This window comes from Pezoporus wallicus, unplaced genomic scaffold (genome assembly GCF_028554395.1).
Source record: "Pezoporus wallicus isolate ANWC-B61680 ecotype Strahan unplaced genomic scaffold, APGP_CSIRO_Pwel_v1 contig_5352, whole genome shotgun sequence".
NCBI classification, from domain to species: domain Eukaryota; kingdom Metazoa; phylum Chordata; class Aves; order Psittaciformes; family Psittacidae; genus Pezoporus; species Pezoporus wallicus.
Genome location: NW_026639660.1, coordinates 4318896 through 4339339, shown reverse-complemented (window position 1 = coordinate 4339339; position 20444 = coordinate 4318896). Strand labels below are relative to the sequence as shown.

The following is a 20444-nucleotide window of genomic DNA, read 5'->3' as shown; positions in this document are numbered from 1 at the left end:
GAACTCAAAAGAAACAGTCTTCTCAAAAGAAACAGAAGACAGTGTATTTGGAATGGGAAAAAATTAAGATATGGCAGTGTCCTAGGTTCAAGTTCTGGTTTTGCTTTAGTAGATACCAACTCCACAAAAGGAGGGGGCCTCATCAGGAACAGAACTGAGGTTTTCAGGAAATTATTTCTGAATTTCAAAGAGCCCGCAATTGAACAAAGTGATACAGACAGCAAACTTAATTGCTTTGTAATAGAAATAAAAAGAATAATAATAAAATAAAAGTTGTAGAAGCATTCAAAATTTGCTGTGGGCCAGGCCTTACTAAGTACTGCAGGTCTCAGTCAGGATCATACCATAGTTTCGCCATGTACCACAAAATAAATGGGGTTAAATCTTCTGGTTTGGACCAAATCATTTTCTTGCTCTACAGAACACATACACACAAGAGTTACAACTTCTTCACCCCACTCTGGATCCAGGAGTTAAGGCCAACATCTATCAGAGACAGTCTAATGCAGCAACCCAGGTACACGATTACTTCCCTGGGCATAGCATGCAATCAATACTCACTTTTAAACTGCTTTATACCTCAGAAGTCACTAACCTACACATTTCATATGTAGACTCTCCTTCCAACTTTATACACTGTCCTCATAAGTTGCGGCCCACAGCAGTCAGGCAAGAGCAGTAGTTGAGACACTACAAGCTGACTTACTAGCTAGCACAGCTGGTGAAACACCTGTGGAACTGGGGTATGATCCCAGTTCATCTATGCTTATAGATGCACATTCACAGAAATTAACATTTTAATGTCACATGATTTCTCAATATAACTGAAACAAAAGTTAATTTAACAAGAGATTAAAAAAAATAAAAATAAAACTAAAACAAAAACCCCACAACCAAAAAACACAACCAATTTTGCTCCCAACAACTTGCAGCATCAATAGTGGTGCCAGAGGGTGAACACCAGTGTACAACTAACTTGAGGGAGAGGAAAAGCTAGGTTCAAAGGGGAAAATTTAGACTTTAAGTAGGTGAAAAGTGTTTGCTTTTTTGAATAATCATGTGATCTTGTAACGTTATATTCAGGAGAAATTAGTATTACCACTACACTTGTGAAAGAAATGTTCACTGCCATGTTTGCAGGGCTGAGAACATACTGAAACAACACTGCATCTCCCACATTGTTCTCAGTTTCACAAGGTTATATCCCGTAGGATGCGAGGGAATGAATCCAAAGGACAGGACATGCTGTAATAAAGCAGAATTATGCCAAAAATGTAGTGCCCAAGTATTTGTTTCCTACCCAGGACATTTAGATTTGAGTCGTGTGAAATCTTAGAAAAAGTCTCTTGAGAAAGGGCAGGTGGATGACAGAGCCATCCTAACACCAATGCAGGGGCCCTGTGCAGTGTTTGACATTTTTAAAAGAACAAGGTATTAGTACTTCTAGAATTCTGTCTACACCAGGGCCACCTGAGCTAATACACTTCTGCCAAAAGCTGAGGATTTAATTAAAAGCCCAAGTGTACCCAGCAACTTAATTAAAATAGCAAGCAATACTGAGTGATTCAATAATGTATGTGTATCATTTTGTTTAGCCCAATGAAAATGCATGAAAGATAAAGCTACTAATAAAGAACTGGAATGAATAATGAAAGTCTATACCAACATACTGTACATGTTGTATTAATTCTGTTCTCCTGAATCCTGCACATATTTTGACTTTGAATCACCACATGCTGAATATGACTCCAAGTCTGCCTTTCGGTATATTTCCTGAATTGTATTATTTATGTCTTGAGTTTAAATAGCTTTCTAGAGGTTGCACTGTATTGATCCACAGTCTGACATCAGCTAGGCTTGCCGGTCACATCACTGGAGAGAAGCAGCTCTCTTAAACCTAAATGAAATTTATTTTATATCATTATCCCCTATTTATACCTTATGTCCAGGGTCTCTCAGATTACACATTCTGCTCCACACAGGCTTTCTATTCCTGTGACTTCTTGCGATCTATGTCAAGAGTAATTCTTCTTCTAACCAAAGGGAAACTGAGCTCCATTCAGAGCTCTACTTACCCCATATTTATACCATGAAGGAAAATAAACACTTATACCTACACTTCCATTCTTCCCCTTTAGTTTGTGTGTGAACTAGCTGTAGTTCCTGAAAAAAAATCCTGACTTTTTGAGGTAAATTTTGACAATTCGTTTCCATACCCATTTTGTCCTCCCAATTCTGATGCAGCAATTGGTGTGACGTTTTTCTTCTAGGTCTTCCTATGAAGAATTTATATTTTCACCAACAAAATTTACTGGGCATCATTCCACCCTACCTAAGCCTTACTTGATGACCAGTTTACCTAACTTATGATGTTCTTTTGGGATTTGTCAGATTATTATGCCATGTTTTTGGGCCTTCTCTGTTTACTTCAAACATCAAGCATATTAGTAAAATCAGTACATACTTGCAAAGCTATTTGTTAACATATGGACAAATGTGTTTGATTCACTTTGATGGGGAATGCAGTATCTAGGCAGTACCTCTCCTTTTGAGAACAAAATGCTCCAGCCTTCTGCCAATCAGCAGGAGCTTTCTAAGCACACAGCCCTGGAGAAGCTTTAACATTTTGACTTCAAATCAAACCCTGTGAGACCGGATAAATAAGAACACTGTAAAGAAAGAACTTTGATTAGTAAAGGCAGAGCTTCTTTAACCTTCAAAAATGTTTCCTTGAACGTCAGGCAGGTAGGTAGCTATTATCTTCATTTTCTGATACGAAGCAAATTTCTTCCCTAAAGGTACTGAAAGAGACAGAATTAGAAATAAGATAGTCTTAGCTAGGGCATGCATCTCTTGTGTATGCAAGACAATTAAAAACTGCATCTTCAACTGTTCAACTAATGTGGCTTTCTTAGCGTATATTCTCCTTTCTTCTTTAACCACAGTACAGGCATGTATGAAAGAAGAGACCAAATGCAGCACACCAACAAAATGCTTATTTTTTCACTCATACTATAGTATAGAACCTGAAGGGTACATCAGTAGTGTAAAAATAAAACTTCTTTTTTTTGTTTGTTTTTAAAAGGAACATGCTAACTTGTTCTATTTGAGGAGAACTTGAGGACTTGAGAGACCAACTGACCATTTCAATAACACGTACTGATTGGGACTGAAGAAGGTAACTAACAGGCACACTATATATCACTGAATCAGGAGAGTCGCCTGCTGCAGAACTTTAAGTAGCATAGTGGAAGAAATCAGAATCAGCACATGCAGTAAGAAAGCCACACTAGTTGAACAAGCTGGGGGAGTATACTAGAGCCTTTTCAAACTATTTCATGATTCCTAATTACAAGCAGACCGTGAACTCTATTTACACTTTCAAAGCTGTGGACAGATTTTCTAAAGCCTAGGCACTAAAGTGTTTTTTTCTGGGTCCTACCCTTGAAGCCCGTGAGTCACCAATTAGTCACCTGCTTTTAATTTCTAGAATTTTCAGAATACATACTACCCGGGCAGACCAACACTAGTTAACAGCGCATATTCCCTATCAAATTATAGTATTGGGATAAAACCTTTATAAAACAAAACAAAAACGCCTTCCAGTTTTAAGCCAACCTTCAATAGTTTTTCTTTTTTAACACTTAACAGGAGTGTAAGCTTGTAAACTAAGCTGCAAGCATTACTGGAATGGCTGAATGCCTGAGGCAAAACACCTATTCTGGTAGCAACTATCTTAGGACAACAGTCAACAGAAGGCAGCTGAATATGGTACATCTTAAGGCCTGGCAGGAAGACTTGCCAGAATTACAGTATGCAACCAGTTGCTAATAGGATTTTTCTTTTAATACTTCTTCTTGAACTGGTTGACCCAATCTCCAGAAGCAGTGCATATATTTAATGTTAATCAATCGAAGTACATATGTTATACCAACATATATTCATGTCCTGAAGACATTTTGGTTTGTACCAGAAAAACCTTACCCATCTAGAACGTAAACTGACCAGCACCATTACAAATTCTTCTCCAGAGAAAAAGGTTTCATGGAAATGGAACCACAATTTAATATTTTACCAAGATTTAAAAGAAACATTAGTGTCAATACATGTTGGACTACTATGTACAAAAATTGTGCCGTTGTCAAGAGCTTTTATTTTTAGTTCCTTATCTATTCCAAATTTGTTTCTTTCTTCCTGTCCTTCTTAAGATAATTTCTAAGTTAACTGAGTAAATCAAATCATTCCAAATTTATTTTGGCACAATCCAAACAAATGCCTCATCTCCTGTGTTTATGAACAAGCAGCTCTGTTATACAAGTTAAGAATCTGCAGTTGTTTTTCTTCCACTTGTTTTATGACTGTTTTACAGTGAGACTTACCTGTCTACAGTTATCTGTAGAAACGGTACAGTCTCTTTTGTGGGGCCACATTTTGTTTCTGGTAGCTACCAAAAATGCTTGATATGAGTCTGTTCTTTTTTCCTCTTACCCCTCTGCTTAGCAGAAGACCAGAAGTGATGGACACTTCAAAAAATCCCAAGAAAAGTATTCCACCAGGTTGTTATAGATTTATACAGAATTAAATTAAAAACAGGAATGTAGAAAAATAAGCAGAGTAACATACCAGAAAACTCTTTTTTATACTACTCAGCTATGCTTATGAGTCCGTGTGAGTCTATATATATATATATACACACACATATATATGCATATGTAGACATGGGAAAAGTTTCTGAAGTGGTTTAGAAGGCAAGTTTACAAAATATTTCAAAAAGGTTTTGCTCCTGTCCCTGCTAAAATGAAAGATTTTTACAACTTGTTTATAATGCTTTCTCACAGTGGTTGGATCTCCTTTAATCTGCGTTTACTCATCAATGTTTTAAAAGCCCCTTCACTGTTAATTATATAGAGACAGACAGATAATTTGGCAAGTACTAAATTATTTTTAGAAGGCATCAGACTTAAGTCAGGAGTTGGTTTAGGATTTGGTAGGGAATTCTGTAAGAGATGTAATGCCACTTTGTTATTAATGTTGTTCTAGTGCAAGATAAATGTATTCCCCATGGCTTTATTCCCTCATTACCTTAAGGTCAGCTTTCCTCTGAGCTACTTTTTTCAAGCCACCATTTTATCAAGACAATCTTACCCACTTTGATCACATCTTGATGAGGCATTTCACCAAGTTCTAATACAAGTTTAAGATGAGATTTATCCTGTTTGCATTAAAGTCATATTCAACACCATCACAGAGACACCCAGCACATTGTACACTGTGAAGACTAAAATCTGTCCTCTTTCTAGAGACATGCTTTAGTAGTTAGACCTAAATCACAATGAGCAGTGGACAGTGATCTATGTGCATAAAGTTATATCCACATAAAATTTCTAGCTAGATAGGAAGGAAAGTTATGCTCTTATAAAGGAGGAGTCTGTGATGTACCCCAACAGTGTACTGAGCCATCATTCCACACATTCAGTGCAGCAAGGCACCACTCTGGCCAACCAGCAAAGTGAGACTCTCATTTCCTGACTGAAAGTCTTACTGCTGTAGAAGCCACTTGTGAATGTGCATCCCTTCAAATCCAGTAAGAGACAAACACCAATACTTGTCAACATCTCACAAGAAAAAACAGCAAACCAACATGTTTTGCCTTCACCCATGCCTGAGGTTAGTATCTACTGCAGAGTCTCCTCCAAAAGCAGTGGTGAACACAGAACTGTCCAAGTCAGTCTGTATTCTGGGAAATTATAACTTGCTACAACATAACCTTGGCCAGTAAAACTCCAAGAAAATCTTTCTTGTCCACACAAGCAAGAAATAGGGCTAATGAGTGTTTGTTCAGCTGGCACAACAACTGAGCAGTTAGGTTTTTAAGTCTGATCAAACTGGAAGGTTTCAACTTTTTCCCATCCTATTTAGCATCTACTGTGGCCAAAGAACATGAAAATCTTGAGATTCCTATCTGAGAAACACACAAACAAATCAACAACATCTTTCTAAGGCACTGCTACTGAAAACTAAGGCTTGACTTACTTCCAGGGCCCATTATCTTGGCCACCCCACTGACTGTCAAGAGTTCTGGACAGATGGACTTCAAGCTACAGACGTGTCCATTAGGATGTTGCCTACAAACGACAAACTATTCTACATAACAGGTACTGAAGAGCTGGTATACTGTACTGATTTTTTTCTGACTGGGACTGTATCTAACACGACATGCAAGAAAATCCTTTACTGATCCTCTAGAATATCCTCATGCACCTTATGCAATTCCAACAATATTTAAAGAACTTCTGTGTTGGCTTTACACAGCAAGTGATACCAGAACTATTTGCTGTAAAATATAAGCCTCTGCCATAAAATTAAGCTATCCTTTCTGTGCAAATAATTTCTATGTCTTAGAAGTTTAAAGTTCATTGTCTTTTAAAAACGCACAAGTTGACAAGATGCAGATTGCTATTGAGTAGGACAAGGCCCATAGGTTTACCATGTTATTTGCAAATAATCAACCTGTCTTTTTCTAGAACACCCTTCCAGAACTCTATGTTATATAGCTACCATCACTCTCAAATTCACTCCCCTCATTTTAAACAAAGCTCTAGTGCCACCTGCTTATCCTATCACTGAACTGACAACATAATTTTCAGATCAAGGACCACTGGCAATTGATTTTGGACTGCTTGCACTTCCAGCAGAAATACTGTAATAGAATGGAACTTGAAGAATAAGATTCTTGCAAGCTCCTGATTATATAACTGCCTACTAAATCTAATATTAAATAAATACATTATTTCAATACAACCATTATCCACCAGAAGACACTAAACTGTTGAAAGGCCCACCCAAAAGCAGAGAACATCGCTGCCTGGAAAACACGCCTAGTGTAACTGTCATCTAGAAGCGCTTCACAGGAAGGCAGTTTTGTTCTAGCAGTGTTGATTTAAAGGTTATCCAGTCAGAGGCACAAAATGGGAATTCATTTTAAAATTTCTCTTTCACACTGAAGCTTGCAAAGTGCATCAGCAATTAACAAGTCCTATCACTTCTCCCAGTTCGCTGTGTGAAGAGGCTCAGAACTCGTCTTACAAATTGCTCTTTTGAAGATCAAAGAGAAGCTGAATTTGTCTGTGTGTGCGCTGGATGAGTATGTAATTTACTGGAACTTTCAGAGGAGGCTTGGCAGCACGCTTGTTTGACAGCCCCAGGGCACAGGATTCAGGGGAGCTCTGTGACTCTTCTCTTCCGAGTTCCTTCCTTGGCTTTAATTGGCACCACATTAGAAATTAATGAAAATGACATCCTCTGTTCTTCCTGCTCCAGGCACAGAATGCTAGAAAAAGGCCCATCACAATTCATAACACATCCAATTTATATAGCAATGGCTCTTAAGCATTATTTATGAGATGTGAATTTCTTGTCAGCAGTTAATAACTTGTATGAAGCAGAAGCAGAAGGAAAAAGATCTTGAGAGTGTGTGTGTATGTGTTTGTGTATGAAAATACACACATTTTCTACATCTGAAAAATTTTTGTGTTCAAAGAACCCTTGCTGGGTTTTTTTTTGTTTTTTAATTTCTGGTGAATTGTCTTCTTTCATGACAAAGCCGTGCAGAACTGTCAGATCTGTCTAAAATTCCATGTACTGTCAAAGGAACAAGCTCAGCAGCATCACCTCTCTACACCTGTCTAGGACAGGTCCTACAGGAGACAACAGAGCCAACACAGCACTCTCTCCAAAATATCTCTGAATTTGGGATAAAGAAGTAGACTACTCTGTCCCCTTTTAAAAAGGTTGTGCCCTGCTGGACAAGTCCCAGCTACGCTGGAGTAATATTTGCAGGTATATCTATATTAAAACATTGTCCAGCAGGTATAAATTTCTCTTTCCAGTATGTCTTTCTAAAAATCCCACTGAAAGAGACACCAGAACAAAAGGAGACGATTTCCAGGACTTTTAACATTGAGGCAAGATGATGTGTAATAGCAAACAATAAAACTGCTATTATGTGGAGTTAATCTAGATTTTAAAAACAGGGTTTCAGACGCAGCTTTGGAATAACATCATATTTCTGTGGTTAATCCTTTTTCCTTACATCCAAGCAAAACACACACATTTGTCCTTCTAAAGTTCGTGTCTGCCTTTTTATCGATTCTGACTGTCAGCATTTATTTTAACGCTTAAAAGTTGAGGGGGTTTTCTACTTTTTTTCCATTGCTTCAGTTAAGGAATAAGATGCCAAGAATTTAATAGCAGTGGTAGAAAGTCCAGATCAAAAAATGTTCTACCTTGGCCATTGCTTTTGAAGGATATACAGGCTTGTTCTACACCAGCTGATTGTATTTCCAACTTTTTCAATTAAATTCACATTGTTACCAGTGCTTCACATTATGACAAAAAGGATAACCTGATCACATGCAGATTTAGAAAACATTTTAAATTAATGAGAATTTTAACACATTTATTCTGGCCTGTTTCCCTTCATCCCCTCCCCAGGGTTTCTGAGCTGGCTTGTCATTCATGACCTACAGCAACCTAGTTTTACAGATAGCAGGGGCAAAGCTATTGAGTATGGTATCCAAGGCACCTATGTAAAATGACAAAAGCTGGTGGGTACTGGTAAAGCAGTTCAGGTGATGTGCAGCTGAGATGACCTGTGTTGCTCAGTGGTAAGGTTTACTTACTAACTTTACTACTAAGTAGCACATGGTATGCTTACTTTCACATTACAGGAGACCATTCCATTGCAGGGAACACATACGTACTGAATACAGTATTAATTAAAAGTTACAGCTGCACAGATAAACCAAAGATACAGTCTTTTCAGCCCTTCTCTTATAAAATGTGTGGGATAGAAATGTTTATTATACATACTTTATATAGGATGCAATATATAATGTAGGAAAGTAAATTTTATTTTCCTCACTTATTGCTGAAGAATTAAGAATTGTTTCCTAGTCATGTTTTATTAACACATTTTATGACCTTTAACAATTATTTCCATAAAGCTGTATATATCCAGTGAAAACAATCCAAAGAACAAGTTCTACAACATTCGTATTGCAACAGTGTTGAATTGTGGAACTACCTCAAGAAAACTTGAGAGGAGCCATATTTGTCATCCAATTTAAGAAAAAAAAAAAAAAGAAAAAAAAAGGCAGGTCTGATTTTATAATTCGAAAAACATTGCTAATCAATGGAAGGACTTTTAAAAAGTTGTTTTCAACTTCATTGCTCTTACATAGCTCCAGTTTTGCAAAATGCAGGAAAGATTAATGACAGCACATAATCTCTAAATCAGCTTTTCTTCAATTCCCCCCAAACCTGTAAAATTCTCTTGTTCCCAGTATTAAGGAGGATTCTTGTATCTCAGTCAGGTCCCTGTAAGCAGCCTCAAGACATCTGTGACAGCAGAATACCAGGAGCAGAAACTCCTGCCCCTACCACGCTGAGCAGGAAAGGCCATGCCAAACTATGTCACTGACAGTGCTAAATTTCTTTAGTTTGGTAAAAACGTTACTGGATACTTCAAAGTATTCAGACACAGGATTTCCATAATAAGAATTTCTACATTACAGCTTTTGATTTCATGTTTGGCGGCTTCAAGATAACATATGTTAGTTCTACAGCAGTTCCCCAGTACCTGAAACAAAGCTTATGTCATGTCCAAAGGAGCACAACACAAAAGTAGTCTCTAAAGGTCAAAGACAGATACTGAAGAACAAAGGATAATCACTGAATCTTTGCCACTTTCTATTGCTCTCTTCACTCGTTATTTAGAACTCATTTATATACTATATATAAATGAGGTCTGCCTCATTTAACTGGGTCTTTGTAACTAGCTTAGCTAATCTTTTCTCCCCCCATTGACGCTCTGAAAGACATGCCTTCTATCCAGAAAACATTTTAGTACAATATCCTCCAATTCACAGGTGCAATGTGAATTGCACTTATTGTATATGCAAATCCTTTGGAAATTAATCCCCCTGCTGAGACACAATGAGGTAACTAAACAAATTTCTCTGCATGCATTGATACAAATATGGGCAGAGAACAGAAGCATAAGCTTGCAACACATGACTATATGTAAAAATAATTAGCAGGTAAAACTACCCTGTGCATTCTCATTGGGTCTGACAAGCACATTTAAACCAGTTATAAACACAACTGTTCCACAAAGGAGAGAGGAACATCTCTGGAATCCAGTCACATTAATTATTGTTTCAGAAAGATTATTTGCATGTAATACGAAACCCCAGATTAGCTGTCTGCATGAGATTATCATCCTCAATTCAATTAAAACAGTGTTATCAACTTTGGAAAAGCCAGGATGGATAAGTAAGTATTATGGACAGGTCTTCCCCACCAAGAGCTAACTATGAGAAAGTGTTTTCAATTAGAGTGGGGTTTTGCTTAAACTTTTTAATAATAATGTAATTATAAAATGCAGAACGTAGATGCTGACCTATGTTTCTTAAAGCTCTGTGAAAACCCTGTCATCTTTGCGTATTTTAATGTGCTTTGTGTTTCTTCTCCTGTCAAGTGGGTATGATGCTCTCCCGCCTTACAGGGACTTCTGAAGCTAAATTCATTAACATCTGAGCTCTCTTGAGGCAGTACATCAAGGCCAAAGTTTTAAAGGGGAAATTAGACAGGAACTAATTATAACTTTCTGCTACCAGTGGAAGCTATGGCTTCTGTTAAAAGTTATCTTTGAAAGATTAAAAAAAAATGTAAGAGTTCTCTGTATTTCTACTTCGGATACGGATCCAAGCATGGCTGCATTAGAAAGCCGGACACTACTGACAAGCAGTACTCACCACAGCGACATGATCCCAGTTCCTGCTGTACTAGCTCCAGTTTTGTTTGGCACTGGAAGCATCGGCGTCTACTCTTCTGTTTGGATCGACTGGTTTCTTCAGGCCTGTCATTACTGTCATCCAGTAGCCGTGGCCGTTTCTCAGGAGAAGCCTCACTCTCCGACTGTGAATCTGCTGTATTCACAACAAATATTTTAGGAAAAATATTAGAACTTCCTTGCTGAGGCATCCATTTGGGCAGACTGAAGGTATACAGCCTGCAGCTGGGGTCACCACCAAGCAGCAAGATACTTCCCATTCTACTGCAGGTACCCATTTGCTTAACAATCAAAATGAGGATCAAATAAAAGACAAATTATCTTTGTCCCCTCTAACAACCCCTCCTACTGGCAATACTGAATATAAAATGAACTGATGAGCTTCCTTCCAGCCATAGCTGGGTCATACAGAGATAACATGTAGAGTATACACAGTCCTAAACAACTGCAGGCTTCATCTGTCAACTCTTTTAGCTTCTCCCATGAGCCACCTTAGCTCTCCCTGCACAAACTGAGTAGGCTGCTGATGACACACAACTGAATGCTGGTTTGATCTGCTTCCTCCCTGGGCAACAGGGAGATCTTTAAGGCAAAGCATGTAAATTATATCTCTTATGACTGAAGGTGGGACATGAAAGCACCATACTGTGCTTCCCTCTCTTTCCACATGGGTAACAATTTAATTTAGCATACACCAAGTGCTCAGCTATTTTTAAATAACTAGTCAGAATACTGTCTGCATTAACTACTTCATAAATTTCAGCTTGTAACACAATAAGTGTATGGAAAACCTTAAAAAGTTAAAGTTCAGGACTGTTCCTTCAGGTGGTGTAGTGCCTTTTTCTGTTGCTGTGGTTTGTTGTTCTTTTTTCCCCTCTTACAATGGATATATTGACCAGAGGTCTCGAATGGCACGAGATGCATGTTACTGACTGGAACATGGCATACCCATGCCTTATTTTCATGGCATGTCAGAGGCAGTGGATTTCAGCAGATCTGCAGTTCTACAATCTGAGTCAGGTCAGGCTAGAAAAGACATTTTCACTTCCCCAATCTGTGTATAGCAGAATCAGTTCCGCATTTTATTTAATAGAAGCTGCAAATAAATGTAATGCAAGGTGTACTAAAAATTAAATTGTTGGTAGCAGTGTTGCAAGGAGACTAACTGTGGAAAGCCATTACTTCAGTCACCAAGAAAAAAAAAAAAAGGCTTTAGTTCAGTTAAATCCATTTTGAAAGGACATGAATATAACAAGTAACAAGAGAACTATATGTTTTTGCAGAAGAGTAGCCTATTCCTATCGCACAAGTTTTTGCCTTTAAGTTTCCATTGTGTGGTATCTTGTGCTTAAGGAAAACATGTCTACTTTGTGTTAGCTGTCCTGGACTAGCCAGGAAAAGGTAACTGCTGGGGCTAAAGCACTGTCTATATCCTTGTTATTTCAATGATCCACTGCTTATCACCATCATGACTTTCCTTGAGCAAATATCAAATGAAGTCAGACTAGGCTAGCCTCTCCCTCTTGGGTATGCTCTATGAACTTTCCCTGGTCCCTCATATCTAGTATAAACTAAGCCATTTCTCTTACCTGTGCTTCAGACCTTGTCTCACAGTGTTTCCCAGTTGTTGGACTCCAATATTACACCCATGGCAAACAGACAACTTGCCTCACTTGGGTCTACTTCTGACATAAGGTATGATGAAAATGTGCCTGGCTTTACAATAAGAGCAAAGTCTCCACATCTCAAATTTCACAGAAAAGTGAACTGCTTTCTGCACAGTATACAGGTGATAAGTTTTTATTAAGCTGCAATAATTTATCTAATGTGTGCCTTAACACAACCTTCTTTTTGATCAATGTCATAGATTACATAGATTTTGTGAGCTTACATCTCCCAAAATATATCTATTAGGCCTAAACTAACATTCAGTACATAACTTAATCCACATCTGCATGCTCTGCAGGAGCCTTGACAAGGAAAATAAAGCAGTGCATGATGAATTCATACAGCTATGGAGCAACCAGTCCTGTCTTGAATTAAATCTCTGCACAAGAATATCCACAAGACAGATCCTCTGTCTCTACCCAACTCTACCCTCCAACTGGCACCTTATGTACAGCAATCTGGCTGACTCAGGGCTCAGTGTAAATCAGTGTAAATCAGGCCACCTTGCTGCCAAAGATGGGGAATTACATGATTTGTAGTTTATCCACTACTCAGAGAAACAGATACACTGCTGTTTTGAAAGAGCTGTCTCCCACGCAGCTTTGCTTCTGGAAACATGAGCCACTCTGGGAATTCTCAAAAGCAAACCTGGCATTCTGAATTAAGAAGATGGAAACCATAGTGGTCTGCTTATAATGAAGTCCAAATAAGGGATTTTGTGAGTCAACCAGTGTCTATCAGTTAATTAACCCATGTGTCTTGCTGAGAAAAACAGCCTACCTCAAGTCAGGCTAGTAGTCCTATAATTAAAAGATTTCATTGTACATTTCCTGTTAATGGGTGATGACTAACTGAATATTAACGTAAGTTGGTTAATATGACAGAAATTAAAATTTAGATATCCAATCTTATAAAATGCATCTCCTTTTGCTATAAAGAGTGCCAGCACTGAGATCACCTTAGCCTGACTCTAGGGGCAGTGCCAGCCATCTGATCACTGCCTGCACAGCACCTCGAACGTATGAACACAAGCCAATACTCAGTACAAAACCGACCAACAGTACACACACTTGCATCCTCTCAGGGTTAAGAACAAAAAGTGAGGAGAAATCATGGATCAGAAATCAGAACTTTTAGATCAGTCCTGCATGCATTTTTTCCAGATCATGTTTCTTTCCACAATACTGACACAAGCAATAGAGAACACAAAATAAACCTCCCAGCACCTGGAATCCTGCAACATTACATTTCAGAGATCTGATAGCAAAAGGACATTGTCATGCATAGCTTCACCATCTGGGTTGCAGAAAAAAATCCCCTAGGAACAGGGTGAAGTGCTGCAACTAGACTCAAGAGTAAATTCTCTATGTATTAAACAATAAAACTGGCTCAAGAGAAGAGGATTTTTTTCAGCCAGTGACTGACAGTGACTTTCCTTGGTTCATGCAATAAGAATTACTTCTTGCTCTGCTTTTAAGGAACATTTCCCACACTCAACTTGCATTTTAGTATTACATCAACAAATACCCAATCTGAGTTAAAAAAAAATGCTTTAAATTTACCTGCAGATGTCAAAAATCATAAAACTATTCCATAAAAATAAAGAAAAACAATACAGACATTCCCAAAATGTTACAAAGAAATTGCTCAGCAGAGATTCTTCTGTATCTGAGGATGGAGATTGTTCTAATTGTGGTGACTCCTATGTGAAACGAGATAACGAAATAATTCAGCCAAGGAAGACTGAAACTGGAGGTTTCTCTGGAAACAACAAGCAGAGCAGTGTTCTTAAAAACTGTTATCTCTTAGACAGAAACTCACTTTTGTTCTGTCCTGTCACTGTTCTCCCCTCAAAATTTTCCAAATAAAGAGCTGAATACCACTCTCTAACTATCCTGCCATGGAGGGGTTTTCAGGCTACATGCACATGACTCTACTAACAATCACGATGGTTCTTTCACAGCATTTTGGAGAGAGGGTGGGACACTCTAACCCCAGCAGAGACATGGGCTGATGTCCTGAGTTCAGCCATAGCAGTCATTTTTCTCCTTCTTAGTAGCTGGTGCAGTGCTGTGGTTTTGACTTTCAGCCTGGGAACAACGCTGATAACACCGATGTTTTTAGTTGCTGCTAAGTCATGTTTAGTCTGACCAAGGACTTTCTGAGTCTCATGCTCTGCCAGGGAGGAGGGGAAGCCAGGAGGAAGCAGGGACAGGACACCTGACCCAAACTAGCCAAAGAGGTATTCCATACCACAGCACGTCATGCCCAGTATATAAACTGGGGGCAGTTACCCAGAAGGGCTAGATCACTGCTCGGGTCTGGCCGGGTATCGGTCAGCAGGTGGTGAGCGGTTGTATTCTCTTCCCTTGTTACTCCCCTTATCATTATTATTACTGGTGGTAGCAGTAGTGATTTGTGTTATACCTCAGTTACTGGACTGTTCTTACCTCAACCCGTGGGATTTACATTCTTTCAATTCTCCTCCCCATCCCTCTGGGAGCAGGAGGAAGAAGGGGAGGGGAGAGTGAGTGGCTGCGTTGTTCTGAGTTACCAGCTGGGCTTAAACCATGACAGCTGACAAAACATAACAGGGAAGGAGGAAGGAAGAGATGGAAGAGTAGGAAGAGGAGCCCTCTTTAGCTGCTTCTTGCTTCAATAAATAAATGAAACCATTTAATTTCTGGTTTAGTGACAGCTTTTGAGTCACTCAGAATTTGTTTTTTTTTTTCTTTCCTAGAGAACCCATCACACTGACAGACTGATACTTATGATCTCAGCTGCCTGTGCAAACACCGGTAAGAGCAGTAATTAATGAATCCCCTAACATCACTGCCATCTCCTCTGAAACCATTTTAGAAGGAGCTTGAGCTGTTAAAACCTCTGTCCATGAAGAAACTTGCACAGGCACAGACAATAACTGCATAACAGGATATAACTAAAGTTTGAGCAATATCTTGTTCCCAGTTTCTAGTTTGGATTTCTCCCTCCCTTCATTCTTCCATTTTTAAATGAGGGATTACTTAATTCCCTGGATGTTGACCATGCATTAGAAATTTCATCTAGATGAAACTGCCTTGTTACAAATCTTTCCTATCACATTTACCAGAATGATCATTTAAAGTCATCTCCTCTACTTCAAATGAAGCTAAAAGTAACACAGCTGTTCCAAAACCCATTTGGCTTGTTGACAATTAATGAGACAGAAATTAGAGATTAACATTTTATGAGCCAAGGTTGACAACTGTGACTACCTCAGTTCTTCCCTGTTGCTGTAAAATGCTGCAGAAACAGTTATTTTGAAGCTCTGATATTTACAGTGATAAGAACATCAAGTCTTCTCACACAATCATGACTGTATCTCAAAGCTGCATCAGAAACCTAAGTATGCACCTCTCTGGAAGCACTTACACTCATCAGAATTTTATTCCTTTTGTGAATTCATCTCAGTTTTTCTTAAAACCCTATAGACAATGTCTCAAAGTCTTACATAAACCCTTTGGTAAGATTTAACCGCACAATCTCTTTTCTAGCACCATCACAGTAACCTTAGTATCACCATTTCACTGATTTATTGTTTCCCTTCCACAGAATTTAAAAGCAATTGCACTAAAACTCATTGTCCCTATGCAATGCAGAATAGGGAGACCACATAGGAAGAGTCCCTACAGAACTTAGGTCCTGTTTGCCATTTCTTTGCCTAGGAGGCTCCCTGTGAAATCAGTCTGGAGACTAAAAATAATCCCCATTACAGAAGTCACTATTTCTGAACAATTACCAAAACCATTCCAAATCAGTTGCTTCCAACTCCAGCAAGTAAAAAAAACCAACCCATTAAAAAAAAAAACAACCTACAACTTTTAGCCTGTTTGAAATACATAATCAGAAGAGTTGCTACAAGATGTTCCAAATGTTAATTATCAGTGATGTGCACCAAACTCCAAGATGTGAATGCTCCATCCCTGGCAGTGTTCAAGGACAGGTTGGACAGAGCCTTGGATGACATGGTGTAATGTGAGGCGTCGCTGCCTATGGCATGGGGGGTTGGAACTGAATGATCTTAAGGTCCTTTCCAAACCTACCTATTCTATGATTCTATGATTCACCTTCTCCCTTTGCAATAGAGATTAAGAAAAAGGCATCCATTAGACAGTGACAAAGTGCTGTGGTTTTGGTGTTTTTTTGGTTTGGGTATTTTTTTTTTTTAAATGGAACTAAAAACAGTGAAAAAATGAAATACAGCTTTGAAATGTTTGAAATATTTGAAATACTGCTTTGAATGTAAGCAGTATTTCTGAGCTCAACAACAGCATGTCTTAATTTCCCCAAAATGAGAGCTGGCATACATGATGCATGTGTTGCAAGGAAAGAAGAAGAGAATCAAAGGTGTGCAGTAACAAGCACTTTGCTGGCATAGTGAGAACAGGCACTTGTAAAACATAAAGATGAACACTCCAGAGTTACTGTGGGACAAACTAGGGATGCCTTATTGTGTTAGGAAACCAGGCAGCTGCCCCCCCACCCTGAGTAGTTTACGTGCATCAACCTAATTTGTGTTTCTTTTCACCAAACTTCAAAACTACTCTAAGTTAAAATTTTATATATATGTGCGTGTGTGAATGATAATTAATGGATAGATTATTGCTGGCATATGATTTCAGGAAAACAGAAAAATGTGGGAGCATAACCGCATTAATTTTAGTAACATTCCACTTACACATAAGAAAACACTTTTTTGCTGTAGGGGAGACTCAAGACTAGCAACGGTTGCCTACGCGGGTAGGGGTGGTGGAGGCTCCATCCTCAGCGGTGCTCAAAACCGTGCTTGAGATGGTGCCCAGCCTGCTCTAGATTATCCTGCTCTGAGCAAGGAGATTGGTCCATAAGGTCTCTGGAGTCCCTTCCACCCTCAGACATTCTGTAAGCCTCAGATCCATGGATGTGAAAATGAAACTTAAAAAAAATTATACGCTAATCCTTTCCTACCTCTCACATTTTTTGGTTTTTTTTTTTCCTCTAAACCTGTATTGTCAGCACTATTATCCATCAAAAAGAAAGTGTACTGTACTGCAGCATAACTTAATAAGGCTATTAACTACTATTTCTAATGAAATGGAAGAGACTAATCTTGTGCCAGTAACCCAAAGGAATGAAAATGCCCACTGAAAATTGTGAAACAAATAGTGAACTACACAGGTCACTGCACGCAGGTTAACAAAGTTATAATTAGAAAAAGCATACAGGTGACTATTCTCCTTTCTTGTCACTAAATTTTGTAATTGCTAAATTAAGGGAAAAGCTTATTAGTTTTCATCTCACTTTTAGGCTCCTATACTACATCTATTTTATACTTAAATTCTTGCATTACTCCCCCCATACTCTCTGATATCAGCATGTCTTTAGTTCATGGAAGCGTTCACTTATTTCTCAAGCATTTTTACTTATATACCCAGTTGATTTAAACAAGTATATATTTAAATGTGTCAGGAATCTGTACTGTACAGTTCCTTTGACAGATTAACTTAGGGCATTTCAATCAGTTGAAACATTAAGGCTCTGGGGAGACCTTATAGCAGTCTTCTAATGCCTAAAAGGGGCTACAAGGAATCCGACAGACTTTTTACAAGGGTATGTAGTGATAGGACAAGGGGGCAAGATTTTAAGTTGAAAGAGGGTAGGTTTAGATTAGACAGGAGGAAGAAATTCTTCCCTATGAGGATGGTGAGGTGCTGGCACAGGTTGTCCAGAGAAGCTGTGGCTGCCCCACCCTGGCAGTGTTCAAGTACGTAAACCTCTGGAGCCCAATACAGATGAGAACAGGTTGGAAAATGCTGCTGCACACTATGCCTGCTGCTGGCTGCCCATGTCTTGCTACGCGGGTAAACAGTTGAAGAAGGTACTTAAGAACAGCAGCTGAGAGCAAAACCATACACAGATGGCAACTGCTATTGTATGCAGGCCTGAAACTGAATTCCCCTTGCCTTGATTGCTGGGGACAATTTATGTAGTGTAGGAGCTTGATACCATTCTAATGATTTGTTAAGGGAAGCTGGTTTGCATTGTTGGGTTTTTCTAGTAGCTGATAAACAGCATCTCAAGCCCTTCATATACCCAGACTATTATTAAGAACAATCCTTGAAAAAAGGGGGGGGGGGGGGGGAAACAAACCAAAAAACCTCACTAGTTTTTCAGAAAAATATTTAACATGTGGCAATTTGAACTGATTTTCTGATTAAATTATGTATTTTAGCAGCACAGGGTTAGGGTTGGGAGAGGGACAAAGCAGATGCTGGTGACAGTAAAGTTGAAGAACAAATGATGTTGCAAAGTGTCCTGAATAATCAGCACAGGATTATTAACTGGAGGAATAATGTACAAACAGAGATGGCTAAATGGAAGAACCAAAACACAAGAAGGAATTGAAAATCTGGAACAGGATACACATGACCAAAAAGTTACAAAGGCAAATCATGAACATCCTGGCCATTCCACAGCACCTGAAGAGACTACTTAACTAGTATTCAAATACACATATTTGTATATATCAATATGCATGTACAAACCATACAAAAAACCTTACTGTGGTTCTGCAATTCAGAAGCATTCGGCAATATCATAGTTTTGGTTTTGCTGACTTTAATGAGGAGCTTCTTATGCTTTGTGAAACTCTGTAATGTTAGATTAACAAGAACGGATAATGCTATAAATATGGCATCTCTGCTAGTCAGCTTGAGTGCCTAAGTAAGTGGTGCTGCTCTGCTTCAAAATCCTAGCAGTATACTCCAGCTCTGTCCTCATCAATCAGATGGTGTACAGTGTTCAGGGAGGTAATTCTTCAAACTAATAGCCTAAAACCAGTTCTATATAGAAACTACTTGCTCTGTTATTTTTCATTCATACGCTGAGTTTTTCTTAGGACACCCTACCCCCTCACTGGTATAATGAAGGCTTTCCAAGGCTAAGACACAGATTCAGAAGAGGAATTGTAGGGAACTCTCGCCTGCTAGCAGTGAAAAAAAAAGATATATTTTCAATATTAATCTTTCAAAAATCTGATCTGTCATTAACTGCAGAACCTCAGTGATGCCATTAGCAACAGAAACCTTGCAATGAGAGACTATAATTCCAAGGGCTGTAACTGATTAATGGTAAGGAAAAACCCTAAAAGCTCTTGTATTTTGATAAAGATTTTACTGAATGCGTTAAGGCAGGTTCTGAAATATACAGCCAACCTACCTTCAAAATATACTTGGGTTTGAGTCACATATTTTAAGAAAAGCTTAAAATTCACTTTGTATTTTGATTGTTACTTTTTCCAGCAATTTTTTTTTTTTTTTTTTTTGGTGAAGAAAAGAACACCAGCCCTGGCACAGAAGACAATTTTTGTGCACCTGATTGCTGTCTACAATACATCAGAAGTCAGGCTAGTTTACTGGGCAGTTCCTGCTGATTTGAAAGGAGATGCTTGGGAAACATCTATACTAACCTGAATCAAAGCTCTACACAAAGGGAGAAGTAGAACAGATCAATGAAACTCAGAGGATACAACAGTACATGTACTGCCTTGCATCTCACATACACCTTTCTTTCAACCCTCTTTTGCCACAAGATATTTGTCTCATCAGTTACTCCCTGAAATGTATGTTATGAAAAGTAATTTGGAACAGGAATGGGGAAAAGAGGTAACTTGTTTGCATGACAATTCAGTGAACACACAATAAACCGTTTACTTTGTAGGAAAATACACGAGTTCCCTTGAGTATGCTTAACAGACTCAAGCATGCTTCCAAGAAACTCTAAAATTACTTCCATGTATTTTTAGAGTCCTTATGAAAATGAGCACCTAAATGGCAAATATCGAAAACTTGTATTTAAAAGCTGTCTGATGCTCACAGAAATCATTAGTCAGAAGAGAGGTCCT

At 38.5% G+C, this 20444-nt stretch overlaps 1 protein-coding gene across 4 annotated transcripts in view; it reads right to left on the bottom strand.

Annotated features, from left to right (window-relative positions):
• Positions 1-20444, bottom strand: part of ZFAND3 (zinc finger AN1-type containing 3) — a 139357-nt gene that overhangs the window by 8896 nt on the left and 110017 nt on the right. For 3 of the 4 annotated variants that reach the window (XM_057415467.1, XM_057415469.1, XM_057415470.1), the window contains one exon: positions 10818-10988. The exons of the other annotated variant lie outside the window; for it this stretch is intronic. In XM_057415467.1, the coding sequence (XP_057271450.1) occupies positions 10818-10988 (171 nt within the window). The remainder of the gene's footprint in view (positions 1-10817; positions 10989-20444) is intronic. 4 annotated transcript variants of the gene reach the window in all.